Source organism: Pantherophis guttatus, chromosome 2 (assembly GCF_059756535.1).
Source record: "Pantherophis guttatus breed Tessera chromosome 2, ASM5975653v1, whole genome shotgun sequence".
NCBI lineage: Eukaryota > Metazoa > Chordata > Lepidosauria > Squamata > Colubridae > Pantherophis > Pantherophis guttatus.
In genome coordinates, this window is record NC_142064.1 from 46,678,393 (window position 1) to 46,704,679 (window position 26,287).

The following is a 26,287-nucleotide window of genomic DNA, read 5'->3' on the forward strand; positions in this document are numbered from 1 at the left end:
GCAGCAAATCAGTAATTCATAGTAACTATTGTTAGCTCAGTTGAAATTAATTTAAACTGCACTTTGATAATATTTTGTAGATTACTTATCTTCCCCTTACTTATCTTCTCTTGAAGGCTAAATTGAAGGCATTGGGGAGTTTATAGAAGTCTTTATTATTCTTCGCAACATGTTCTCTGATCCATGTAATTATACCTAGTTAACATATATGTGATTTTCTTCCTCCAAAGTAATCTGATTACTTTTTTCTGTTTATTTTAACGTTTATATTTTATTGTGTATTTAAACAGCTTCAAATTTGTTTATAGTAAAAATACATTCTTATGAAGAGCTTATAAGGGACTGGAGAAATTAGACATTGTTTTTAAACTATGTTAATTTCCACTCTTAGTAAATTTGTTTCACAGCTGATCTTGATTATTCCTGAAAAAATTAGACAATGTTGAAACTGTTATTATTTGAATGGGAAACGGCTAGGAATTTCTTCTAGGCTAGACTGGAAAATTTAACTATTTCCATATAATTGCCATCAGAGATATCACGTCAGTATTTCCAGCTGTTTAATTTAACAAAGTTTGTGATACACAAGACACTATTTCTTTATTCAGGAACTGGTCTTCATAAGATTCATTAGGTCTTCATCATAAACTACATTGGCAAAACTTCAAAAGAAGAACAAAATCCATTGTATTCCTTATCATAAGTATTAACTTAATTAAAAAGATAATTTTGTTTTAAGTGGCCATTTCCTATTTAGATATATTGACTCTTTCCTAATCTTTGAAATGTGCATTTATAGATATATCTTAGATGTGCATCTACAAGCATTCCTCCACATGCCTTCATACATTATGTAGCAAAAGATGACATTTAAGATAAACTTTTAAGTAAACGTTTTTATCATTTTCTTATTTGTGACTATGTTTGCCCTATATTTTTATCTAGTTTAGAACAGTCAATAACAAATTATTTTTTTATTAAAAAGTTTTATCAAATATTACAACAATTTTTTCCCCGTCCTTCCTCCCCTCCCTTCTGTCCTCCACCCACCACCCTTCCCCCATCCCCCCTCTCCCTCCAACCCCCTCCTCCCACCCCGGACTTCCCAGAGCAAATACAGGGTATAACATTTAACAAACATAAATTAAAATATGCTAGCTTTTTGTAGGCTCTTAATTCCCTCTTGCTCTTTAACTCCCCTTTAACTAACAAAACATAATTCAAAAAGAAAAAGTTGATTTCATTCATAAGCTAATTGAAGCTTTTTAGTCCGATATTTGTTTTGAATATAGTCAATCCATCTTCTCCATTTCGATATATATCTTTCATTTGAATGGTCCTTCAAATACGCAGAAATTTTGGCCATCTCTGCTAAATTCACTACATTTAGTGTCCATTCTTCAATAGTAGGTAAGTCTTCCTTCTTCCAATACTGCACCACCAAAAGTCTGGTTGCTGTTATTAAATTTAAAATCAACTTAGTCTCTATAACAGTACAATCTGTAATTATACCTAACAAGAAGAACTGTGGAATAAATTTTATCTTCTTTTTGAGAATATTTTGAATAATCCACCATATTTTTATCCAAAATGCCTTAATTTTTTTATATGTCCACCATAAATGATAATACGTGGCATCATCACATTCACATCTCCAACACTTGGGTTGCACACTTGGATACATACAGGCTAGCTTTTTAGGATCTAGATGCCATCTATAAAACATTTCATAAAAATTCTCTCTTAAGTTTTGGGCTTGCGTAAACTTCACATTTCTAACCCATATTTTTTCCCACGTTTACATCATTATTCATCATTATTGGTTCTTCAATATTTTGTGCCCACTTTATCATACAGTCCTTAACTAACTCCGTTTCTGAATCTATTTCTACCAATGCATTATACAACCTTTTTATATGCATTTGACTTTGATCTCTAATCTGTTTTACCAAATTCTCCTCATTTTGCAAAATACCAATTTTCTGATCTTCTCTCCATCTAGCTTGCAGCTGTACATATTGAAACCATGTTTGAATTATCCTGTCTTCTCTTAGTTGATTCAAAGATTTTAGTTGTAGTATACCTCTTTCCTTGTTAAGAAGCTCTTTGTATGTAATCACATCTTGTTTTTGCTCTATACTTTTATTCTCTATCGCATGTCTGGGTATTGCCCACATTGGTAACTTCTCATTTAATTTATACTTATACTTTTTCCAGACACGCAATAAAGCATTCCTTAATATGTGACTTTTAAAAGTCTTATCCACTTTCTTATCATATAGTAAATAAGCATGCCACCCGTAAATCAAATCATATCCCTCAATATTCAATATTCTTTCTTCTGTTGAGTTCATCCAATCACTCATTGCTGATAGGGCAGTTGCCTCATAATATAGTCTTAAATTGGGCATTTTGAGACCTCCTCTTTCACGTATATCCTGCATTATTTTTTGTTTTATTCTTCCCTGCCCAGACAAAATTATTAATACCCTTCTGCCATATCTTCAAATTTTCATCTTTTTTAAGTATTGGTATCATTTGAAAAAGAAACAAAAATTTAGGCAAAACATTCATTTTTACTGCTGCTATTCTTCCTAACAAGGATAATTGTAATTTTTTCCAGTTTTCCATCTCTCTCTGTATTTTTTGCCACAACGGATCATAGTTATGCGTGAATAATTTCACATTTGATGTCATAATATAAACCCCCAAATACTTAACTTTTTTGGGGTTAAAGTAACAACCAAATCATCTGCGAATGCTCGTACTCTGTAATCATACTGCCTAATTTTAATTCCATTTATTTTGTCCGACCCACGTATCTTACTCAACAAAAATTCCAAAGTCAAGATGAACAATAATGGAGACCAGGGACATCCTTGTCTTGTTTCTTTTTCTATATTAAAAGTATCTGTTAAACTACCATTAATTATTATTTGCGCTGTTTCTTTCTGATATATTGCCTTAATAGATTGTGTAAAATATGCTCCAAACTGCATATTTTCTATTGTTTTCAATAAGAAATGCCAATTCAATCGATCAAATGCTTTCTCCGCATCAAGAAATATTAGCACCGCAGGGCTTTGGTTGTTCTTCCCCAAATACTCTAATAGGTTAACCACTTGCCTTACATTACTCTTCATTTGTCTACCATTTAAAAAACCAGTTTGATCATTATGAATCATTTGTTGCATGACTGTCATTAACCTATTTGCTAGTATTTTAGCAAAAATCTTGTAATCTGTATTTAAAAGTGATATAGGCCTATAATTTTTTGGCTGAGTGTGGTCTTGCTCCTCCTTTGGAATCAGAGAAATAAAAGCTGTCTTCCAGGATGGGGGTACATCTCCTCCAGATTGTTTGTTGATAAATAATTTTTTGAGTGGTCCCACCATTTCTAACTGCAAGTGTTTATAATAAGCAGCTGTCAAACCATCCGTCCCAGAGGCTTTACCCACTTTCAACTGCTTAATTGCAAGCATGATCTCTTCGGAAGTTATTGGTTGATTTAAACCCTCCCTTTGCTGTCTTGTAATTATAGGAATATTCTCTTTCTGTAAGTATCTATCTACATCTATACTTTGAATTTTATCACTAGCATACAACCTCGTGTAAAATTCTAAAAATGCTTTTTTAATCATGTTTTGCTGATAAATCTCTTTACCTTTATATTCTATTTTCTCTATGGTCCGTGACTTTTGTTTTTTTTCCTTAACATATATGCTAACCATCTCCCTGGTTTATTAGCATTGCAAAAAGTATTATGTTTAGCATATTGCAAATTAGTTGCGACCTGATCTGCCATTAACATATTAAATTGCCCTCGCAGTAAGTTAATTGCCTCTCTTTTTTTTTTTGTCTGCTGGGTTCAATATCAAAGCTTGTTCTTTTTTTTTAATTTCCTCTTCTAAGTCCTTCCTTTTTTTTCCCTGTTTACGTCTATGTTTATTATTCAAATATAGCAAAATACCTCTCATATATGCTTTACTTGCATCCCAAACCATTTTCATAGATGTACCCTTATGCATATTTATAATAAAAAATTCTTTCATAATTTTTTTTGCATTCTTTTACATTTTCCTCATATCTAAACAGATTTTCATTTAACCTCCAAGACCTCTTAAATACCATTCCATACTCTAATTCCATCCAAACTGGACTATGATCGGTTAAAACTCTTGGGCAGATCTTCGTCTTCTTCACCCTAGAAAAAAGATCATTAATAATTAATATGAAATCAATCCTAGAGAAAGATTGATGTCTATCAGAGAAAAAAGTAAAGTCTTTTTCTTCAGAGTTCCTCTCTCTCCAGATATCTCTCAACTCCATATCATCCATCATTTCAAAAAACGATTTTGGCAATCTAGCACACGTTGAGATATTTTGCAAGAACCCCTTCTTATCTTTTTTAGTGTCCAACACTCCATTCCAATCGCCCAATAAAATGCATGATTTGTAATCCCATTGTAGTAACTTGGAATGTAAAAGCTTATAAAATTTTTCCTGCTGTTGGTTCGGTGCATATACTCCAATTAAAAGTATTTTTTCTCCTTTTATTAAAAGTTCAATTGCTAAAAATCTTCCTGGATCATCTGCTTCAATTAATTTGGCAATTAAGTCTTTTTTTTAGGTATATAACTATACCATTCTTCTTCTCGGGAGCAGATGCAACAAAATGTATACCTAACCTTGCATTTATTAAATATTTTTGATCTTTACTTCTAATATGAGTGTCTTGTAAACAGATTACATCATTTTTAAACTGTTTCAAATAATGAAATATTTTTCTCCTCTTTTGTGGTGAATTTAGGCCATTAACATTCCAAGTCAGAAATCTAGTTGCCATTCTTGGCCGCCTGAAACTTTTGGAGCATCTGCTGGAAATCTCCATGCATTTTACTTTTTGGTCTTGCTCCTCCCACTGCTTCTGTTTTTTTAGTTTCTTGAATCATCTGTAGTTGCTGCAGTCTTAATTCTTCTTGACGCTTGGCTGCCGTTCGGGTCTGTCTTTGATCCTTAGGTTCTTCTATTTTGTCGAACACCTCCAAAGCTTGAGCAGTAGTTGAAAGTTGTATTAAATCTTCTTGAGTAATCAAAGCTCCCCTTTGGGCCTGTGCCAACGATTCTTCCTTCTCCCCCTTTCTTGCCCCCTCTGCTTCTGTCTTCCTTCTAGCTTCTAGGGACTGTGGGCATCCAGCCTTTAGTACATTGGTGTAAAAATCTCTTGCCTTCCACACTGAGTTAAGACGATATCTTTCTCCTGAATAGTTCACCACTAGTCCAGCTGGAACCTCCCATCTGTACTGTATCTGATGGTTTCTCAGTCCTTCCACCAGAAAGGCATAATCCCTTCTGGCTCTCAACATTTTGGGGGGGGATTTCTTTCAGTATTAAAACCTCCTGTCCCTGCACTTGAAGTTTGTTTTTAAACTTGTAAGATTTCATTGCGTATTCTCCTTGTTGTAAAATAGACTACAATGTCTCTTGCTAGATGTTTCTGTCTGGCAACCCATGAATTGACACGGTAAATTTTGTCAATTTGCCATTCAAGATTTGCTTTTTGATCTCCCATTATCTGTGTAAATGCTTCTGAAAAGATCTCTCTCAAATTCTCTTGCTTATTTTCTTTGAGGCCTCTTATTCTCAAAGCAAATTCCATATCTCTATATTGTATCATTATCACATCGGCCTCAGGTCTTTCCATCTTATTCTGCACCTCTCCCATTTTATTTTCCAAGTTCTCATTAGACTGCTTAATTTCTTCCACTTTTTCACCTATTGCTTCAATATGGCCTGCCAGACCTTGAACTGCCATGATAATATCTTCTCTAATTTCTTGATTTCGTTTTTGAATAATCTCTTTAATTTGAACTATCTCCTCAGCAACATCTCGAATTTTATCCTCAAACACCGCAGTAATTTTTTTTTCTATAACAGAGGCTTGTATTTTAAGGGCTTCCTGCAACATTTCAAGTGTTAATATTGATGGTTCCGTTGGAACAGAGAGAGATTGCAATTTAGACGTTTGAGCTGGCGAGCTCCAGCACTTTTGGGGACCATAGCCTTTATTTGGTTTGAAGCCATTTTTAGTTTCCAATTTGAATTTATTTAGCAGCCAGAACAACAAATCCACCAAATCCCAAAATTCCCAGTCTTTAAATAATATCAATCCTTTTTTTAAAAAAATCACTGCTGTAGTCTTTTTAGCTTTTAATCTTTTTTTTTAAAGCAAAAATCTCTAATTTTTGAACAGAAGCTACCAGCGCTAAACAAAACTTTCCTTTTTAACTTTTGCTTTCACGCCCCATTAAAGCTCAATCGCCATCTTGGTTTCACTTTCTCCCCTTAATGAATCAGAAGGAAGTAATACACATTTGGAGTTAAAGTTCAGTACTTGCAAATCTGATCTCTCCTGAGTTTGCTCAGCCTGCTTCCGAATGATGTTTATTCCAAGCGTTGTTTGCAGGGGTGGTCGCAGCGTCTTCTTCTGCTTAAAGCAGAAACGTCCCGGATCCGGAGCTCTGTCGGGCTTCCAGGGAGCTCTCACCCTTCGAGCCCCAGAATTGTTCCTGGGGTTCCTTGGGAAGCTCTACCTACGCCCGTCTGCTCTCTTCCTCCCCTTTTCCCGGGGAGAAAGTTTTCAAGCTGCTAGACAGCTGATTTGCGCTGTTTTGGCGGCTTTACGAGATTGCGGGGCTGGCGCTCGCAAAAGGAGCGTCTTTGGCGCCTGCGGTGCCACCGGAAGTCAATAACAAAATATTTTTTAATTATTAACATTAGGTACATTTATCACCACTTCCATGTGTAATATTTCACAAATAAGTCAGGAATGGAAAATTGGTTTCTATTTCTTCTGGGCTTTTTAAAAAACATAACCATGGTACAATAAGTAGGTTTTAGGATTTTTTTAGTTTTATAAACCTTTAATGTATCGTTTGAGTGGCAGTTACCATTTATTTTTTTTTTAGTGATCAAAGAATCAGGAGCTGATACTCGTATCACAATGGATTTTGCTATAGAGACTCTGCAGTTCAGAAGTGCTATTAAATCCACAGTAGTAAGCATAGATTCTTGTTTGATCTCTGTTGGAAACGCTGCCTAGAGAATCAGCTTGAAAGAAATCTGCTTCCGAGAGTAGGTTGAATATATTTTCCTCTCATTGCCATAGGGCAAATAGAAGCTAATAATTCATTTGTTCTAAAGGAATATATACTTGCTGTCTAACTGAAATGCAAAAATCAAAGGAGTTATCGTAGACTGAGAGGCAAATGGGGACGAACATACGCTCTATAAGGATCATTGTGTTCAGGCAACCCATGTAGCGTATGTAGTACTTGCCAAGAAAGGAAATTTTATGATCTTGTTTTTTTTCCAAGACAAAATTGGTTAGACATTTCCATTTTTGAAAATCGAGGTATAAGAACAAAAAAAGAGAGGTCCATATGTTTGAATTCTGTTAGAAAGTTTGTACATCATATGTATTTAATATAGGAGTATGTTATTTGCAAAAAAAAAAAAGACCTATTTGTTACGCAAAGCTGAAGTTTTTATTTTGCTTTAGTACACCAGGCAATTTTTCTGAAGTACAGTATATAGCTATATAGATTTAAAGGGAGCAATTATTTCCCCGGGGTTTCGCTTGTGATGTTTATTCTCATATTGTTTTTATTTACTACAGATGAAAATGTGATAATGGTTGCTTGTGAATTCTATAATCTTATATAGTTTGGGGTGAAGTAAATTTCAGATTCTAGCAATTACATATCATTTTACCTCCTTAGAAATCCCCTGCAATGCTGTTTTATAAACTGTCGATTTCTGCATTTGATTTGAATTTTTTTAATGAATCAAGAATTGAAATATATGAATGTTTTGTATAAGACCATTGAATCTGGAATGCATGTAGAACATTCTCTATTCCAATGCGGTTTCTGTTTTTCTTGTACCATCTGCCCTTTCTGGATCAGCAATGCCTGACTAGATCTAGAAAAACTATCCAGTTCTTTGCTTGGCTAAAGATAATGAGTTGTTCTTGGCAAATTGTAATCAGTCAGTGGAACATCTTTGACTTAGTAAAATGAAAGCAAACTACTTCACATGATTGTTTTAGGATGAAATAAGAATGGTTATAATGTGATCTGTATTTTCTAAAAGGAATTCTAATTTTCCATACCTCTGTAATGATCTTCCTTACTCATTTGTTTTTTTTAAGCTTTTCTTTAACTAGCAACTGTTTATTTTCCAGCTATTTAAAGTATTTTGTGTAGAAACTATTGTCTCTTAAAGCAATCCATATGGTTAAAAGATGAGGAGAGCTACCAAAATGTTTATAGTTTAAAATGACAAGAAGCCCAAAGGAGGGGACTAAAGAAAAGGTTTTTTAATTCCCTCTTTTGGCTTCTTGTCTTTTTAGACTATAAACATTTGGTCTTCATACTTGATATTTCCAATAAGCAATTATCTAGTCATATACTTAATTATTGTACTCAATACTAATATTTTATTTTTGCAGATAAACACAAAGACTGTTCAGGAGTGACTTTACAGTTAACTAATCAAAAGTAAGTATATTTCATGTAGTTTCTTAAATATTTTTTCCAATTCTTTTGCAAAGATTAATATGAGCTTTAACAGAATAGAATTCTAGTGATAGTCCAGGTACATCCTGTAAACAAGACAGATTATTTAATGAATACATTCTTCAAAGTGACTTGATAATATATTTCTAAAATTGTAGAAAGGCTGTTTTGAGCAAAGTACATTTGTTGTCTTTTCTATCTTGAAAAATAAATGTTTGACTTTTTCACATGTAGCCAAAGTAAATATTCCTTGGAAAGGATTACCAACTACTACTTTTTTTATCTTTAGCTTTCAGTGGTAAGAAGTTTATTTAGCACAAATCTAGTTACTTTTTGCTGCTTGATTATGAATTGTTCTTTAACCGCAGTTTCTTTAATTATAAAACATGGCTTGCTTGTTTCATTTTCCCCCTCAGTTATGCCACCGTCTCTCCTGCCCCCATGCAAAGAGGGTATTTGGCTTTATATGCATTCGTCACATTTAATTTTCTTTTCACCTGCAGTTAACTAATCCATCAACTAATGGATTCATTTATCTTCATTTGAGATGGGGGTTAAGAGGAGTCTATGTAAACATTTATTTCTTTAACATATCCACTTCCAAGCAGTGTTGTCATTGTACAAGAATAAAACAGAAAAGAAACCTACCCAATCAGCAACAGATGATGGTTAACCCAGAGAGAACACCCCACATTCTTCCAACACACTTACATCGTCATCTTAAGCCAAAGTCTGGAAAGAGATCACGTTTTCTAAAATAGAGCAGGGTGGGGGGCCTTGACCTCTGGGGGTATGCTATTCTAGAGGGCAGATGCGTTGTGAAAGGAGGTAGGTTGGGGGGGAATCTATCTGCTGATACTTTGACTGTGAACAAGAGCTGTTTGAAAATAACATAGGTTATTGACACAGAAATGGAAAAAAATATTGATGCGACCAATTAATTATCAGGGAGAATGCTTACTGGCCAATAAAGAACCCTGAAAGACTATTTTAATTCTTAATCTTTTCCCCCATGGTGAATGCCAAAATGTCTTTTAAAACTAGCTTATAATCAATCTGGAAAAAGTGGATATGTAAGCCTTGTAGACCAGTGAGTTGTGACTGCTTTACAAATAGTAAATTTACAATTTGCTTACAATTAGTTGTAAGTCTCAAATTAAGAATTGTATGCCATATATGTGGGAGCCATGACACTTGTGATTGTCTCACTACAAAAGGTGTAAAAGTTTCATACCTCCCTACTATGAGTCATTATATTTGTTTAATAGTTTTTCTGACTTTGAATAACTGTCCATAAACTCTTTGTTGTGTCAGTATATAAAGATATGTATACTGGTTTTGAATTTTTAAAGGTGCTACTGTATATGTAGCTGTTAATAGCTGTTTTCTTTTTATAAAAAAAACAACAAACCGATTGGGTCGATTCAGTTAAATTTACCTTGTTATTAGCAAAGTAATATATAACGTAGTAATTAATAAAACAGGGCAATATATGTAAATTTGATACAGGTTTCTTCTTTTTCTTTCAAAGGCAGCCTCTGATTGCTGGCATGTATCTTATGATGTCCGTGGATACTGTTATACCACCTGGAGAAAAAGGTGAATAAATAAGTTTTCCTGTCCACCCAGCCCTGCCTCAGCCTTTGCACTCTTTTCAGTTCAAACAGTGTACTGTGTGGACTTTTAATACTAAAAGCTTTATTAGAAGAATGTTAGAACAAATTAAGATACTAGTTTCTTTGATTGCCATATCAAAACATCAACATTGCAATCTAAGAAAAAGTATCAAATTCTGATCATTACTGACTTCTAAATACATGTTTTTATTATTATCACTTAGGGACTACAGGGCTGTATTCCTTTAATCGGTACTTTTTCCAATTTTCCAATTAATGATGGAAATATACATAATGCACTTGTACTCAAACATAAAGGCTGCATCACTAAATTCTAATGCTTTAGGTAGTTATTTTAGTTGTAAGTCATCATATTCATTCTCTATGAATTTCCACACATACATGTACAGAGAAATTAATGAGCCTCCTAAATATTTCAGCATAACCAAGGAACAAATCATACAGTATGCAATATACTAACTTTAATTTCTCTTAATTATTACCCAAGTTTCACAATAGACTATAACTTCCAGTTAATATGGCTCAGCTTAAGGCTTCTTTGTCTCATTGGCTGCAAGCAAAAGACCAAAGATTTTCACTTCCATGATTAAGTAACCTTATCATGGAATCCAACTTTGAAATTATACTTAATATTTACAGTGATTTTCTGAATCAATTTAGTTTCATAGGTTTTAATTCTCTTTGTTACACTGGTTGTTTCCAGATTTGTTGAAATCTGCAGCCTCTTCCCCGTTTTTCCCCTACTTTTTCTAATTATGGACTCATAATTCTATAATACTGAGGGTTTTTAAAACTTCAAAACAGGATATTTTGCCAGGAAATATCTGTTTAACATTATCCCTCAAACCAGCTGATATAATTCCATGTATTTGTGGATTGATTACATGACTCTGTAAGGTAAGAACAGTATTATGCATATGAATATATGCATACATGTTTCTTCAGTTAATCAAGCACAATAGCCATTAATATCATTGCATGAATGAAAGGCTGTGCAAAGTTATTGTGGATAAATGCAAGGAAATTTTATGCCTACAGTCCTGTTGGTATTAGTATATTTCCATATATTTCATTTAACTTTGCAACCATAGTTCTAAATGTCTTCAATATGTAAGCATAATTTTTAATGACCTTCATATCTGTTTTCTAACAGAGGTTAATGCTGATATTGCTTGCCATTATAAAACATATCCAATGCATCCATTTGCTTATAGAGTGCACACCCATCACTTAGGTAAGTCTTTACATTAATTGATTATTTCCTTTCCTTAGTAGTTTAGGCTTAATTCTTATACTCACTTTTTGTTATCCTGATTGAGATAGTAAAGCCTACTGAATGCTACGAGATGGAATTGGCTTATTAATTGTAATGTAAATTATTCTATAATATCTATGTCATGGTTCTGAGTAATGCTCCCAACCAATTCAAGATTCTGAGGCCTTGGTTTCCTCAAAAATCCTGTTTATTGGGTGCATCATATCAGCACAGTCAAATGTGAAACCAACACTGAATAATTCCCACATTTTTGGTATAATTAAAGAATAGATACTGCACCCCCCCCTTGTGTCACAGGTCATGTTGGCCAATCAAGCAGGTGATGAGGTTCTTAGCACTCCCTCCTGTTGTTTCTAGGACATGTTGATCTGGTCTTGGTTCTCCAGAGGCTTATCTTATGTCTTATGTCATCCTACATTCCATAAATCCCCTCCCCCCCCCATAAGTATGGCAACTAAGAAACAAAGCAAGAAAAATATGGCTTCAGCTAGATTTGTTTCAAGACACTGAATCTACACTATACACACAAACTCACGGACATACACACTATACACACAAACTCATGGACATACACACATGCAGATTAATTTTATTTAAACTGAAGAATGTTAGGGCAGGAATCCTCTTAAATACATGTGCTAAGTATCTGGTCCAGATTGGTAGATATTCATATTACTTAGTATGCAGTTTCCATATCTGGGCTGCAAAAATCCAGGTAAACACTAAATAGCAGTAAAGAGATATAATAGTCCACATTTAATGAGGTGCTCATTCAAATTTTTGATGAGATTGAACAAGTGCTATTTATAGTCAATCCTCAAAGTTCCAGCTGTTGTGCACGCCTGTGGTTTTGTGTTCTAGGCACTTGGTAACCAGACTGGATTATTGAATGTCACAGCATTCCACGGTCACATGATCATAATTTGGGACCTTCCCTGCCAACTTTCTGTTAGCCAAGTCAGTGGGAAAGCCAGTCCTGATCACTGTGACTTGTTAAGCGAGGTCCTCACTTAACAACTCACAGAGATTCATTTAACAGTGGTAACTGGAGATTGAACTGCCATCACTAAGCTTTATGACCACGTCACTTAATGATAGACATTTCACCCCCAATTACTGTCATTAAGTGAGGAGTACCTGTACAGAAAATCCAAATTATGAATTTAGTGGATGTTTACACCAGATCCAATTGTCCTAAGTAAAGGAAGCTAATGGTATATGGTATATGAAGCCAAGCGCTCCAAGTGAAATAGTACTTTTGTTAGAGTCAGCCACAAAAATCACTACATAATGAGGTTTTTGTTTTTTTTTTAATTTGATTTATATGCCGCCCTTCTCCGGAGACTCAGGGCGGCTTACAATGCGTTAAGCAATAGCCTTCATACTTTTGTATATTTATACAAAGTCAGCTTATTGCCCCCACAAACTGGGTCCTCATTTAACCTACCTTAGAAAGGATGGAAGGCTGAGTCAACCTTGAGCCTGATGAGATCCGAACTTACAGTAATTGCAGACAGCTGGTGTTAATCACAATGCTTTTAGTCTGCTGAGTTACCAGGCCCGGTAGTTCATTGTTTCATTGTTCATTGTTGTGTTACACTTAAACCATCTCTTCTTGGACTGGTCCAGATTTTTTCTATGAATCCAGTTCTGCCAGTATAAGTTTTAGACAGATGGTACAAATGCCAATTTAACTCTTTTAGATTTTTTTTTACAGTGATTAGGTGATTAAAACTATTGAAAGTGCAGATTTTTTGAAGACAGGTTGCCATATTCAGAAACAATTGTAACATAAAAGTATAAACAACTACTATATAACTGATGCATAATAATACACATTTTGTCCAATTAATTCTGATAGCTCCTTATAAGTTAAATCTATTAAATGTTATATAATAAAATCTTATGTACTGAAATATTAACATAAATATGTGAAAATGATCTGTGGATTTCTAAGGAGTAAATCATATAGAGCAAATATCAATGATCCAAACTTTTAGCATTGTCAATTGATTTAAATGGTGAACTTATAAAGTATTTTTTGTTATTTCTGCATATTTATTTTGCTAAACATATTAATTTTGTTGCAGGAAAAGTAGTAAGTGGGTATCGAGTTAGAGATGGTCAGTGGACACCGATTGGCCACCAAAGTCCTCAACTGCCACAGGTATGTTTACTTGCATTTTAAAGCTATCCTGAGTTAATGTGCTTCACTGTTAAAGTAAACAGCAGAACCATCATGATATAATGATTGAAATGTTGGAAAAGGAATAGGGAAAATAAGGTTCTATACACAGTTTTGAAATGGACCTCCTTTCACAGCCTTACCCATCTCACAGAAATGTGGTGGGAAAATACATTAATATAATAGATAATTTTTTGGGATTCAAAGAAGATATGCTGTTGCATAGTTCATTTGTCAACACGCAGGTGGCTCTGCAGTCTCAGCCTGGATGCAGTTTTTGGTGGACCCTGGTTTTGAAGCTACTCCAGGCTTCATAGCATAGGGCTTGCCAGCAGGTTGTGTCAGCAGCAACAGCTTCTAATTCCTGTCACAGTAGTGTATGGTTTTCCCTCACAGCATCTTTGTAGAACTTGTATGGATGACCTCGAGGTCTCTTCAATCTCCAGTCCACCATAGAGCAACTGGTGAGGCATACTGTAGTGGTCCATTCCAGTGATGTGTCCCACCACTGCATCGGGCCTCTGATAATCAGGGAATCAATGCTGGTGAACTCTGTGCAATTGAAGACCTCCAGGTTGGAGACATGATTTTGCCAAGAGTGAAATGTAGGATGCACATGTGAAATTTGTCATGTGTCATCAGTACAGTATCCAGGACTCACATCCACATAGGAGAGAAAGGGTAACCACAGCTCTTAAGACTTTCAGCTTTGTGGAGAGGCAGACATTGACCTTCTAGATCCCAGAGTCAATTTCTTTGTCCAAGGGCTTTGCTTAAAGACAAAATTAAATATAAGCACATTACCCAATAAAACTATTTTTATTATTACTAATGTCACTAAATCAGTAGTTGCAGATTAAACCTAAAAAAATTAAAACAGCACGTTAGATAAGTAGTTTGAATTGATTGTAACCTTATATAAAACATGGACAAAAATAATGTCACAGGCAGCTATTAATATTCATTAATAATTTCTCAAATGTTTTAGCAGACCTTTTATCTTACATCAGGCTCCAAGATAAAGGAAAATGATGAGCATGACTGAAGAAAAATAGAGACAAAACACTACAGATTTTTTTTTCCTTTTCATACGACAAACATCTGTATCTCTCATTCTGCTTTGCTCACTTCCATATTTGCAGAGGGTTTATGATTAAGCCATCCCAGATATAGATATATATATATTCCATTTTTTTCCCTTATTCATGTAGCCAAATTTTGAGGTAGAAAGACTATTATTTTGTCACTTTAGTCAGAAATAAGCGCCATTATGTTCAGTGAGACAAATTTTCAAGGATAGAATATAAAATGCTATGAAGTGCTCTAATGTTGGTGAAAATAGGGAGCTTGTTTAATACATATATACATCAAACACACACAGACACCTAATGTATATTTAATACGCATGTGAAAAAAATATGGAGGCATACAGAGACTATTTAATATGCAGTCGGGTATCGTTAATATTGCAGTTGATACTAAATGGTATGTATTACTGTATAGTTAAGTACAAATCAAGTATTTCATTTTGGTATTAAATTTGTTTCATCTGATTCTTTTACTGTGTCTATTTTTGGAAAATAGAAAGGAAATGAGGATGGTACTTAGGCACACTGTTGACAACTGACCATAATAGAATATCCCATTTACTGGCACAGAATTACATAAAACTTTATCAGTAAGATTCTAATCATCTAATCAGATTCTAATCAACCTTTTGTCAGGGGGACCTTTTGTCAGGTTCACCTGATTCGCCAGTTGCGGCCCTTTCTTGATCGGGATTCCCTGTGCACAGTCACTCACGCCCTCATCACCTCGCGCCTGGCCTACCTCAACGCTCTCTACATGGGGCTCCCCTTGAAGAGCACCCGGAGGCTCCAACTGGTCCAGAATGCGGCCACGCAGGTAATCACGGGAGCCGCCTGGCGCTCCCATATAACACCGCTCCTGCGTGAGCTGCACTGGCTCCCAGTGGTCTTCTGAGTGTGCTTCAAGGTGTTGGTCACCACCTTTAAAGCGCTCCATGGCATAGGACCTAGTTATCTTCGAGACCGCCTGCTGCTACCGATGACCTCCCACCGACCTGTGCGCTCCCACAGAGAGGCCCTCCTCGGGTGCCATCAGCCAAACAATGTAGGCTGATGACCCCCAGGGGGAGGGCCTTCTCTGTGGGGGCACCTACCCTCTGGAATCAGCTGCCCCCAGAGATAAGGAGAATCCAAGACCTCAGTGCCTTCCGCCATGCCCTTAAAACTTTCTTTTTACAGCAAGCCGGGCTGGCTTAATATATTTTTTAAATATTTTTAATTGGTTTGTTATTTTAAATTGGGGCCAAATTAATATATATCTTTTTAATTGTTTTTAATGTTTGTATTGTATGTTTTTATCTGGCTGTACACCGCCCTGAGTCCCTTGGGAGAAGGTGCGGTATATAAATTCAAAATAAAATAAATAAATAAATTACGATTTATATAATTTAATGCCACATAATTAATACAGATAGAGAATATCCTAACCTGTTAATCAAGTATTTTTTAAGGTAACCTGGAGGCTTACCTTTCTCTCCTGTTTTTATAAAAAATAGTCTCTATTCTGTTTTGTTTCTCATAGGAAAAGTTTGTGTGTTTTAAAGTGTTTGCATGCTGTGCGTTAATAGATCATTTGACACAGTGAAAACCATACCCAGTGGGTCTCTGACTTGCCAATAAGTCAGGTTTACAAAATTCAGCCAACACCAATGCTACTAAAGTACCCAACATGATTCATTTTACAGGATGTTATGGAATGAAAGTGGCAAAAAAGCAGAATTTCCATCTTTAGGCATGAAATAATAAATTTTGATTAATAAAGAAAATTAAGCTTATTTCATGATATAAAATAATATATTATAATATATTAACATAAAAAAGAAAATGTGTTTTAAATTATACACCAAAGAAGCCCAAAGTATGAAATACAAAGCACACTCAAGTGATACATTTTATACGTTATTATGGTTATGAAAAGTAATAGAGGAAAGACAATTTTCTAACAGCTTGAAATTATTATTCCTGTTGTTTCACTTCTCAGGCATTTTATGCTGTGGAAAATCCTGTAGAAATCAAGTATGGTGATATTCTGGCAGCAAGATGCGTCTTTACTGGTGAAGGCAGATCTTCAGAAACTTATATAGGGTATGTGTGTTAATATTTGTATTCAATTAATGTTTATATAAAAGTTGAGAATCAAAATGGTTGCTCCACATGGGAGAAAAATGGCTAGAAAAGTCTTAACTGTTAATATTTTATGCTTTGCCAGTGAAAACAGACCAGGGTATTGATACTACATGTGAAGACTCCCCAAAGATAATTTTTTTTTCACCTGCACATTAATCAAATCATTGTTGTGGCTAATAGTGTAACTGACAAAGCTGGAATCATCAGTTGTGGGGTTAGCGAGAAGTATTGTGAAAGCATGTTCCATTTATATCAAAGCTATCAAGAGGCTGACCAAGTTTCCATTGGCTGAGAAAAGCAAGAAAAAAAAGCCAAGTGTTTAAATCCTAGAGGGTAGACATAACAGGTCAGAATTCCTTATTCTGCTATGACAGTCCGCTGTTGTGTTACAGGCTTTAATCTTTTTTCAATAAAGACTCTAATCTAGTTGAGGTTTCTAAGAGTCATCTGCCAAGATTAGCCAAGCAATGAATAAGGGGTTATATGTCTTCAGAGTCACCATTTGCTGCTGAGCCCTCTGAAGCCTGACATATTTGATCTAATATACACAGTATATGTGTGAAACACTTACAATGACATCTATTCTGCAACTTAGTAGAATCAGCTAGGATCAATTTGTGTATATCATGTCACATATCCCAATTAAACTTGGATGTATAAATGATGGTTTTTAAAGGCATTATATGCTACCATTCATAGTGATTATGGGAAATAGATTCATTTGCAAGGAATAAAGAATTAATGTGTTCTAGTAGTAAACGTGTCATGATGAAGATGTCGTTTCTAAAATACAGTATCTGTACCTCGTTCATAGAGTTAATATGATATGGCAAAAAAATGATTACTTCATCTCCTATCTCACCAACTGTAAAATTTCTAGAGCAGGGTAGGGTAGAGTAGAGTAGAGTAGACTAGAGCGTTCTTTCTTGAGTTCCTTATTAAACCCATATAAGAGCTTTTTTAATGCAAAATATACAGTATGTATAGAACCTGGTTCTATAGTAGATCTAGGTTAACAATCGCACCTGGGACTGGCAACTCCATTGCTAAGCAACACAGTTAAGTGAAACATCACATTAACATACCCTTCAAACAATGTCCTTTGTACTGTGATCTTCAAGCAAATCAGTACTTTGGTTGTGCTTATTTTTGACTAGTGGTGGACTCTGGATGTGGGTACTCATCCATCCTAGCCCTCCATGACCTTTTGTCAACCTTTGATACCTCACAGTAAATTTCTAGAAGCAATTCAAGGTGCTGATTATCACCTATAAAGCCCTTTAAGAGGGCTTTCTTGGAATATCTTTTAATGGCTGTTTGTAGTGTGAGCTATTTTGTTTTGACTATGATTTTGTTTAAACTTAATACTAGATTTTATATGCTGCCCAGTATCTGCTGGGAGGATGGCAAAATAAAATGAAATGAAATGACAGATAGAGTCTGAGTAGTTCACAATGTCAACCTATTGTCCCCAACAACCTGGGTCCTCACCCTACCAATCTTGGAAGGATTGAAGGCTGAGTCAACCTTGAGCATCAAACTCCTGGCAGTGGGCAGAATTAGCCTGCAATACTGCACCCCAACCACTGTGTTACCACGGCTCTATTCTATCTCTAATGTTTGTGACATATTCAATCTATATTCTAGGCCAGTATTGCATACCTGAGGTATGAAGTATTGCCTACCTCCAAGATGATATACCCTGGGCAACATTCTGTTCTAACAAAGCGGCTAAAAATCTAGACACAAATGACAGACACTCTCTTCCCTTAAATGTTGTCTGGTGAATCATACCTTCTCCATAACTGAACCTACCCTTCAGAGCAGCTCCCTCTCTGAAATCCAAAGGGCTCTTACCATCTTGGCCATCCACAAGACTATAAAGACCTGGTTGTTCTCCTAAGCATTGAGCTAAAATGGGAGTGGAGGCCAGTGGAAGTATGGAGAAGGGATGTCCTGGGAGCACTATGTCAGGTATAACAAACCAAGAACAACATGATATTTTACTAGAGTAGTTTCTTTATTGTTTTTCACCTATAGAAGGAATCTTGCAGGACTAAAACACAATGTACATAACTATCAAATATACCCTGTGAACATTTAAGGAGGGTCCACACTACAACTCTTCCTACATAGGCAAATCTGGCTGATTTGTTCTTTGGTCCTCCTGAAAGACTTCTTCCATCTAGTGACTCTGTACCAGATTCCATCACACACTGTGAGATAATTTTTTGTTGGTGGTATTGTTTGTTTTTACATTTTATTGCTAGGCTGTAAGTTTCCTGGAGTTATTATATATATAAAATGGATAGTCAAACAAATATTTTAAATAAAGAGACATAAAAAGGATTTATTTGCAGGACTCACCCTGCTCTCTCGGTATCTAGCCATCCCGAGGATGGATAGACATAAGGATGACATACCCCAAAGTCTATTCACTAACCAAATGCCACCTTATGGGACGCTGGAAGCATGTTAGTATCCCATGCAATTTACTTCTAAATATATCCTGAAGTCCTGAACTTGCAGGTCTTTAGAAGGGTAGTCAAATCCTGGCTCTTTTTTGGTCTTGATGAGTAGTTGTTGGATGTTTTAGTTTAGTGATGATTTTATGGTATGAATTGACTTAATGAATTATGTTGTTTTCTTTGGGATTTGTATTTGTAGTTAACTTTGGTACACTGCCATCAATAATTCTCACAAAAATTTAGGGGACGCCATATTTGGATGGCAGAGCTTGTCAGGTCCAGCTCTTCTTTTGCCATCTGTTCTCGACACACGGTTTCTGAAAAGTTACTTTCAAAAAACAACCCTTTGGTTGAAAAAGATTCCCCATCCATATTTGTAGAGCAAGTGTTTAATTGCTCATTATTTTTCAGCAAATATAAAAAAGCAGTTTTGTCTGCCACTGATATCTTGTTTCTCATTAATAACTAAAGTTATAACAAATAGCCTACTTCTATATCTTCCAAGGATGGCAAATGTGCTATGTTAAAAATATTGACAATGTTTGGATATTGTTAATACATATAAGAAAGTTAGCTTTATTCCTCAATTACACTTCAGTGTTTTATTTATGTTTTAAAGAGGTGGCAGTTTTCTGACAGCTATCTAAATCAACTGGAAGGAGAGGAAATGAATATAAAAAGGAGGAGGCTAACACTAATCTTGCTGAGGCAAAACAGCTTTCTGGAACAGTTCCATATTTTAAAAAGGCTGGATACCAATTCTCTTTTGGGAAGGTCTCATTCACTTCCTGACAGATGTCATTATTGTTGCTATGGTGAATAAATGAATGCTGCATGATGCCACAGGATAAGAGTAAGCACTGATGTCTTTGGAAGCTGCACATAGTCCACCCCCACATCATTCTATTAGCGTAGGCTGACTGATTTGATTGCAAAAACTAATTGATGGGGGGAAAGATAGACAAAGCTTTTCACTGGTCTTCACTTCCCGTTCTATATCTTCCTGTGTTTCACACATTTTTTCTTTCCACTGAGCCCTCTTAACAAAATGATCTCAAAATGTGTGCATTATCAGTATAAACCTCTTGAAGCAAATGTTAAATATTCTGTATGCAGGAATACATTTTTTATTTCTGAAGAACGATGTTTAAATATTCTATTGATTCTTACTTAAGAAGCAATATTCCTTATGAAACAAATTATGAGATCTTTTTCAGTTTGAGTTCAGGCCTTAACACAGAATAGAGCTGTTCTAATAGATAATATTTTCAGGATACAGCAATCATTTTAGACCTCTTTCAATATTTCAGCCATGGTACTGGATCACCTATGGTAGGGGTGTCAAACTGGCAGCCCACAGGCCGGATGTGTCACACATAGTTCACACTCACCCCAGCCCCACAAAGGGAAAAAACGTCATGATACATCACATGACCGCAATGTGATACAGTGAGTTTGATACCTGTGGTTTATGGGGATTGAAGATTGGAGACACCTTTTATAGTGGTTACACTCTACCTTAGTTTGTATTCATTGATTATGTGGCATCAAGTCAATGTTGGCTCCTAGCAACCACAAAGATTTTCTCTAGAATGATTTGTCTCTAATCTGGTCTATAAAATCTTCCAATAATGTCACCATTAGTAACTAACTTCATCTAGGCTGCTGCTGGTCATCCTGTTCTTTTTCCTTTCATCTTCCCCAATATTAGAACCTTCTCTAAGAAGCTACATCTTTGAATACTATGTCCAATGTAGCATAATTGAGTTTGTCATTTAAGCCTTAAGTTGGGTTGAGTCATTTAGTTAAGCCTCTGGGTTGAGTCATTTAGTAATTCATTGGTTTGTTTTCTTGACTGTCCATATTGGGTGTCAAACTCATGGCGACATGTTGTTGTCACATGACATATCATGACTTTTTTCCCCTTCTCTTAACCAGGATGGTGGTGGTGGCCAGCACGTGATGCATCCGGCCCATGGGCCACGAATTTGACACCCCAGGTCTATAGTCTTCTCAAGAATATTTCCCTATGTCAAAGTTCAAAGTTCTTATCCTGCTTCTTCAAAACTACCTAACTTAGTAGACACTTCTAATCAGTGATAGATAAGGAACAGCCATAGTAAAGGGTACTTATTACTAAGCAGTGATAGATAAGGAACAGCCATAGTAAAGGGTAAACATTCAGCTTTGTTCCCATTGCTTTTCAACAGTTATATAAATCTGTTGGGAGAAATCATCACTAGTTTATGTAAAATATAATTGTATGCTACTTCACCACTCCAGAGTAAAGTAGGATATGATTATATCTAGGGTGAAGCAGGGTAAGAGGAGCTGTGGGGATCTAAGCCTAATATCTGAAACTTTATGAGGAACTAGAGAGGTAGAAACAAGCTTCAACTCAATCCCAAAAAGACAGAGTTTATGTTTGTTCACAAACATTCTGGTTTCACAACTGCTTCATTGTTAGTTCTAGATAAGGTTACTAACATTGTATATTTACACTTTCAAGAAGCTTCTCATAAATTTCCTGATCAAAAACTCTTGGGCCAGCTGAGCAATTAATAACAGATTGGACAAAAGAAAATAATAGGAATAAATTGGCAGTTTTCACAGTGGAAACAAATAAGAAGTAAGCATCATTAGGATCTGTTTCAGGCCCGGTGCTATTCAACCTGTTTATATACAAATTAATCTAATATATCCTGTGAGTTGCAAAAGTTTGTTTCTTTGTTTAATTAACTAACTTTATACAGTTTCCAACTCTCAGTTTTTGATTCTGACGAGATAAAAAATTAGTTAAGGAGTGAAGAAACAAATAGACTGTGAATTGCTTCTCTTTAGGACATTAAACCAGGACATTAAAAGCAAGTGCAATTCAATATCAGAAAGTACAAAGTAATCCACATTAGGGCTAGGAATTCATATTTGTGTAATCAAATAATGAGGATTGAATTGCCAGTGGTCAATCAAGAAAGAGATATTGGAGTAAATGAAATCATTTACATGATGTGCAAATTTGTAAAGAAGACAACTTCCTTGATAAGGGTCAGTAGAAAATACATAATAAGTCGACTAATATGTTAATGTCCCTATAAAACATTATGGCACATCTAGTATCTGGGATACAGTTCTGGTCATTAGATCTAAAGAAAAGATATCAATGGATTGAAAAATATATACAGATATATATCTGGGACTACAGAAAAGGCAATCGATCAGACGGCATGAACACCTTCCATGTAAGCATAGGCAGCAATGATTTTTACATTAGAAAAAAGTACTTAGAAATGTTTCAGATTGATATAACTATGCATGGTAAATTGAACAAAGAATATGTTTGTCCATCATTGACCATATGGACAAGAATTAGAAATTATGTAGTGACTGATAAGACGATTTGAAATTGATAAGAAGAAAAGTGTCTTCATTGGCATGTAATTAACTTGATGGAAAAGGAGATTAGAGAAATTCCTACTAGCTTGATTACTGAATGCTGCCTCCAAATACAGATGCAATCTGGCTTCACTTATTAGATACGCAAGAGCAACAATGGGAAAGAACAGCTGCCCTGGTCTCCTATTTGTTGCCTTCTAGGTGTATCTGGGGTGTAGTGTTTGAAACAGAATGCTAGCTAGATAGTTTAGGTATAATCTAATCAGGCTATTCTTATGTTCTCCATAAAGTTGTAAGAGCAGGTGGAAATTTTGCTCTAGATGGTCTTTCCCCAGCTGAAATTGATAAACTGATTTTTGCCTCTTTTGGACCAAGATAGTCTAGCAATGTTCTTATTACTTACTCACTTAGATTACTGTAACACTTTCCAGATGCCACTATTTTGGAAATTACAGTTAGTACAAAAGGAGGCAACTAAGGTGATTAGTGGGTGAGTGCTCCCATTGTAAATATTATATCTATTATCTGGCCGCTGGATGGGTTATCTCAAGTTCCAATTTAAAATTACAAATTTGACTGATACAGCCCTATATAGCTTGGTGTTCCTTAAGGACTGTTTTTTCTAGATGGAATTTGCTATGTCTGGACAGGCAGAGGAATAATGTTCATGCTTCTGTCTCTGTATGAATAACAATCAACACAGATCCTAAGTAATCCTCCTCTTTTGTCTGTGAAGACATTACAGAATCCCTTGTTCCCAGAGGTGCACTTGGCATCCTCTCTACTAGCTTTCTGCAAGCTAGGTCTAGTGCAGACAATTTTGTTGGAGCCGTCATTTGTGGGTTAGTGGTTGACTATTACTTGGGTGGGCACTGATTTGTATTTGTTTTGAATTTCCTTTGGCTTTTATATTTAATATTTTGAGTAAACTGTCAGGTGTATGTTTTGAGCTGGGTGGCATGGAAATACTTCTAATGAATAAATAAATGGATTTGTCATGTTGAAAACACTGATACTGTATTCATTAATTTTCTTTTGCATTAATTCTTTAAAAGAAAAGGAAAAGGCTTGCAATCTAAGCTTGAGGGAAAATTGCAGCATCACTATTATAGCATCACTTAATCTAAATAAAAGATGCTACAATTAGTGTCCCATAATAACATAATGAAACTAGGTTTTTTTTTTTTTAACTTGGATCTATACTTTGTGGCCTTGCAGAACAAGGGAGAGGCAATACAATGAATCTGGCATGCATTAAATAGAAGAGCCCTAAATTAAAAGAGTAAATTATTAATGATTTTGTAAATGGAATATATCATCTGGATGGGTGGTGGGACGGTGGAGGAGAATTCTTCAGGAAAGAATAAATAGTTTATACTGTTGCATTCCATATAAGTAATCTTGATTGAAATCTGCACTGCTGGATGCATTTTGATGGAAGCTTGTGAAATATATCTGCAAAAATAAAACAAAAATGAATTGTATAGAAGCCACAGTTAAGCAGCCATAGCCTTAATACGACTGAGTGATAACTAAGAATCTGTCAGTGGAAAAAAGTTTGCTTTGAAGGCTGAAGGTGTTAGGAATTTCTACTAAGATCTAATATACTTCATAAAACTATGTAAAACAATGTTCTTAATAAATGCTAAACAAACAGTTGAGATAATAGCTTTTATTTCAAGAGCCCCATGCATGTTTAATGTGAAATATTTTTAAAGAATAGTGCTATCTGACTTTGTAATTGGAAGATGTCCTTCCTCTTCTACATTTTACATTAATCTTTATAAGTGTGTTTCCTCTGTAGCTAAAATTTATATTTTAACTTTTCTCTCTACACATATTTTGATGAAGAGGCACAGCCAGGGATGAAATGTGCAATTTCTATATTATGTATTACATGGAAGCCAAATATGCAGTTTCATCCATGATATGTACACAGAACATTAAGCCAGAGATATTCAAAGGCATACCTCAAGAAGCAAATATCGCTATTCCAGTCAAGCCTGATATGACTATGATGGCCCATGGACATAATGAAGGTAAAAATGTTTATTCCTTTGCTAATATCACTACGGGAAAGAATTATGTGGCTGAGTATTTGTGAGGAAGTCAACCAAAGTGATTGAGATATCTTTGTAAACATGCTGATATTTAGATATGCAGCCAAAAAAAAGTGCCAAAAAATCCAGCACAGTCCTCCAGGTAGTGAACAGTACATTCAGCTGTTATGGTATTATGTAGTATTTAATAGTTTAAGAGTCAGTTGTCATATTACTTGGTTCTACATCTTACTATATGCGAAATAAATATTAATAATTGGACCAAATTCAAATCAGAATCTGTTATTCCAATATGTCTAATTCTATGTAAAATTAAAAAGAGTGTTAATGTTTATTGATTGAATTTTAATTCTGTTCTTTTATCTTTTTCGTATCTTTTGTGTTAGCTTTCTTTATTATCCAGATTGGTGAAAAAGTGAAATAAAAATTTAAAAGAATGCAGAGATTCAAGTTAAATGAAGCTTCCTTATATTCTGTTTAACTAGTAAATGCAGTTGAATATGTAGATAAGATACAGTTTAATTTTATAGAAATCCACCTGCTTGATTATCATATATCCAATGTTTCTCTTTCCCCCTTTCTTCTCTGTTAAACATAAATGTTTCGGAAAAAGCAGTTCTATGATTAAACTAACTGAAATTTGTTATATTGAAACTGGGCCAAACTTACAGTTTTAAGATAATATGTACTGAAGACTGAATTTATTTTTAATCTAGGTATAAGACGCACATTTTCCCCCCTAAAAGAGGGTGAAAATTTGGGTGATACACTGAATGTAGCCCCACCCAGCCTCTGAAACCTCCGTTTCAGAGCCTGGAAAAAAAGCCTCTGAAACTTCCATTTGAGAGGCTGAAAAAAAAAAGCCTCTGAAACGGAGGTTTCAGAAGTGGAAAAAAAAGCAAGGCACAGAGCTCACAACCAACAAACTTGTTGCTAAAGCTTACCTCTGGGAACACTTGATTGGGGGTATTCCGGGAGGCCGATCCACCCTGAATCAGCTTTTTTCTTTTTTTTGCTCCCCAAAAACTAAGGTGCGTCTTATACTCTGGTGCGTCTTATAGTCCAAAAATATGGTAGTATATATGTGGTATATAATGGAGATGTTGAACCTTTGGGAGCTGTATGCAATGAAATTTCATTTTAATGTATGCCAATTAGTGTACATTCAAAATGACAATGAAGTTATTATTCCATTCTATTGTATTCATAAACTTTCCAGAAGAGAAACTATTACATTAATGCCATATCTAAACTGAGATAATGCCTTTTAACATCAGGTGATATATCAGGATAGAGTAGAGCAAGAATGACTACGTTTCCATATTCCAAACAATTTCATATCACTTGCAGGGGTGGGTTCCACTTACCTTTACTACCAGTTCGCAATGGGAGCACGCGTTTCTGCGCATGCGCAGATTGTCAGTGATGATGTCGGAGCGGGTGAGAGGAGCCTCCCATCACCATTACTACCTGT

General features: G+C 35.2%; 1 protein-coding gene across 15 annotated transcripts in view; it reads left to right on the forward strand.

Moving 5' to 3' along the window:
• The window catches only part of PAM (peptidylglycine alpha-amidating monooxygenase), a 153,788-nt gene that overhangs the window by 85,231 nt on the left and 42,270 nt on the right, over positions 1-26,287 (forward strand). For all 15 annotated transcript variants that reach the window (XM_034432709.3, XM_034432704.3, XM_034432708.3 and 12 more), the window contains 6 exons: positions 8,513-8,561; positions 10,111-10,178; positions 11,370-11,450; positions 13,583-13,659; positions 16,747-16,850; positions 24,605-24,792. In XM_034432709.3, the coding sequence (XP_034288600.1) occupies positions 8,513-8,561; positions 10,111-10,178; positions 11,370-11,450; positions 13,583-13,659; positions 16,747-16,850; positions 24,605-24,792 (567 nt within the window). The remainder of the gene's footprint in view (positions 1-8,512; positions 8,562-10,110; positions 10,179-11,369; positions 11,451-13,582; positions 13,660-16,746; positions 16,851-24,604; positions 24,793-26,287) is intronic.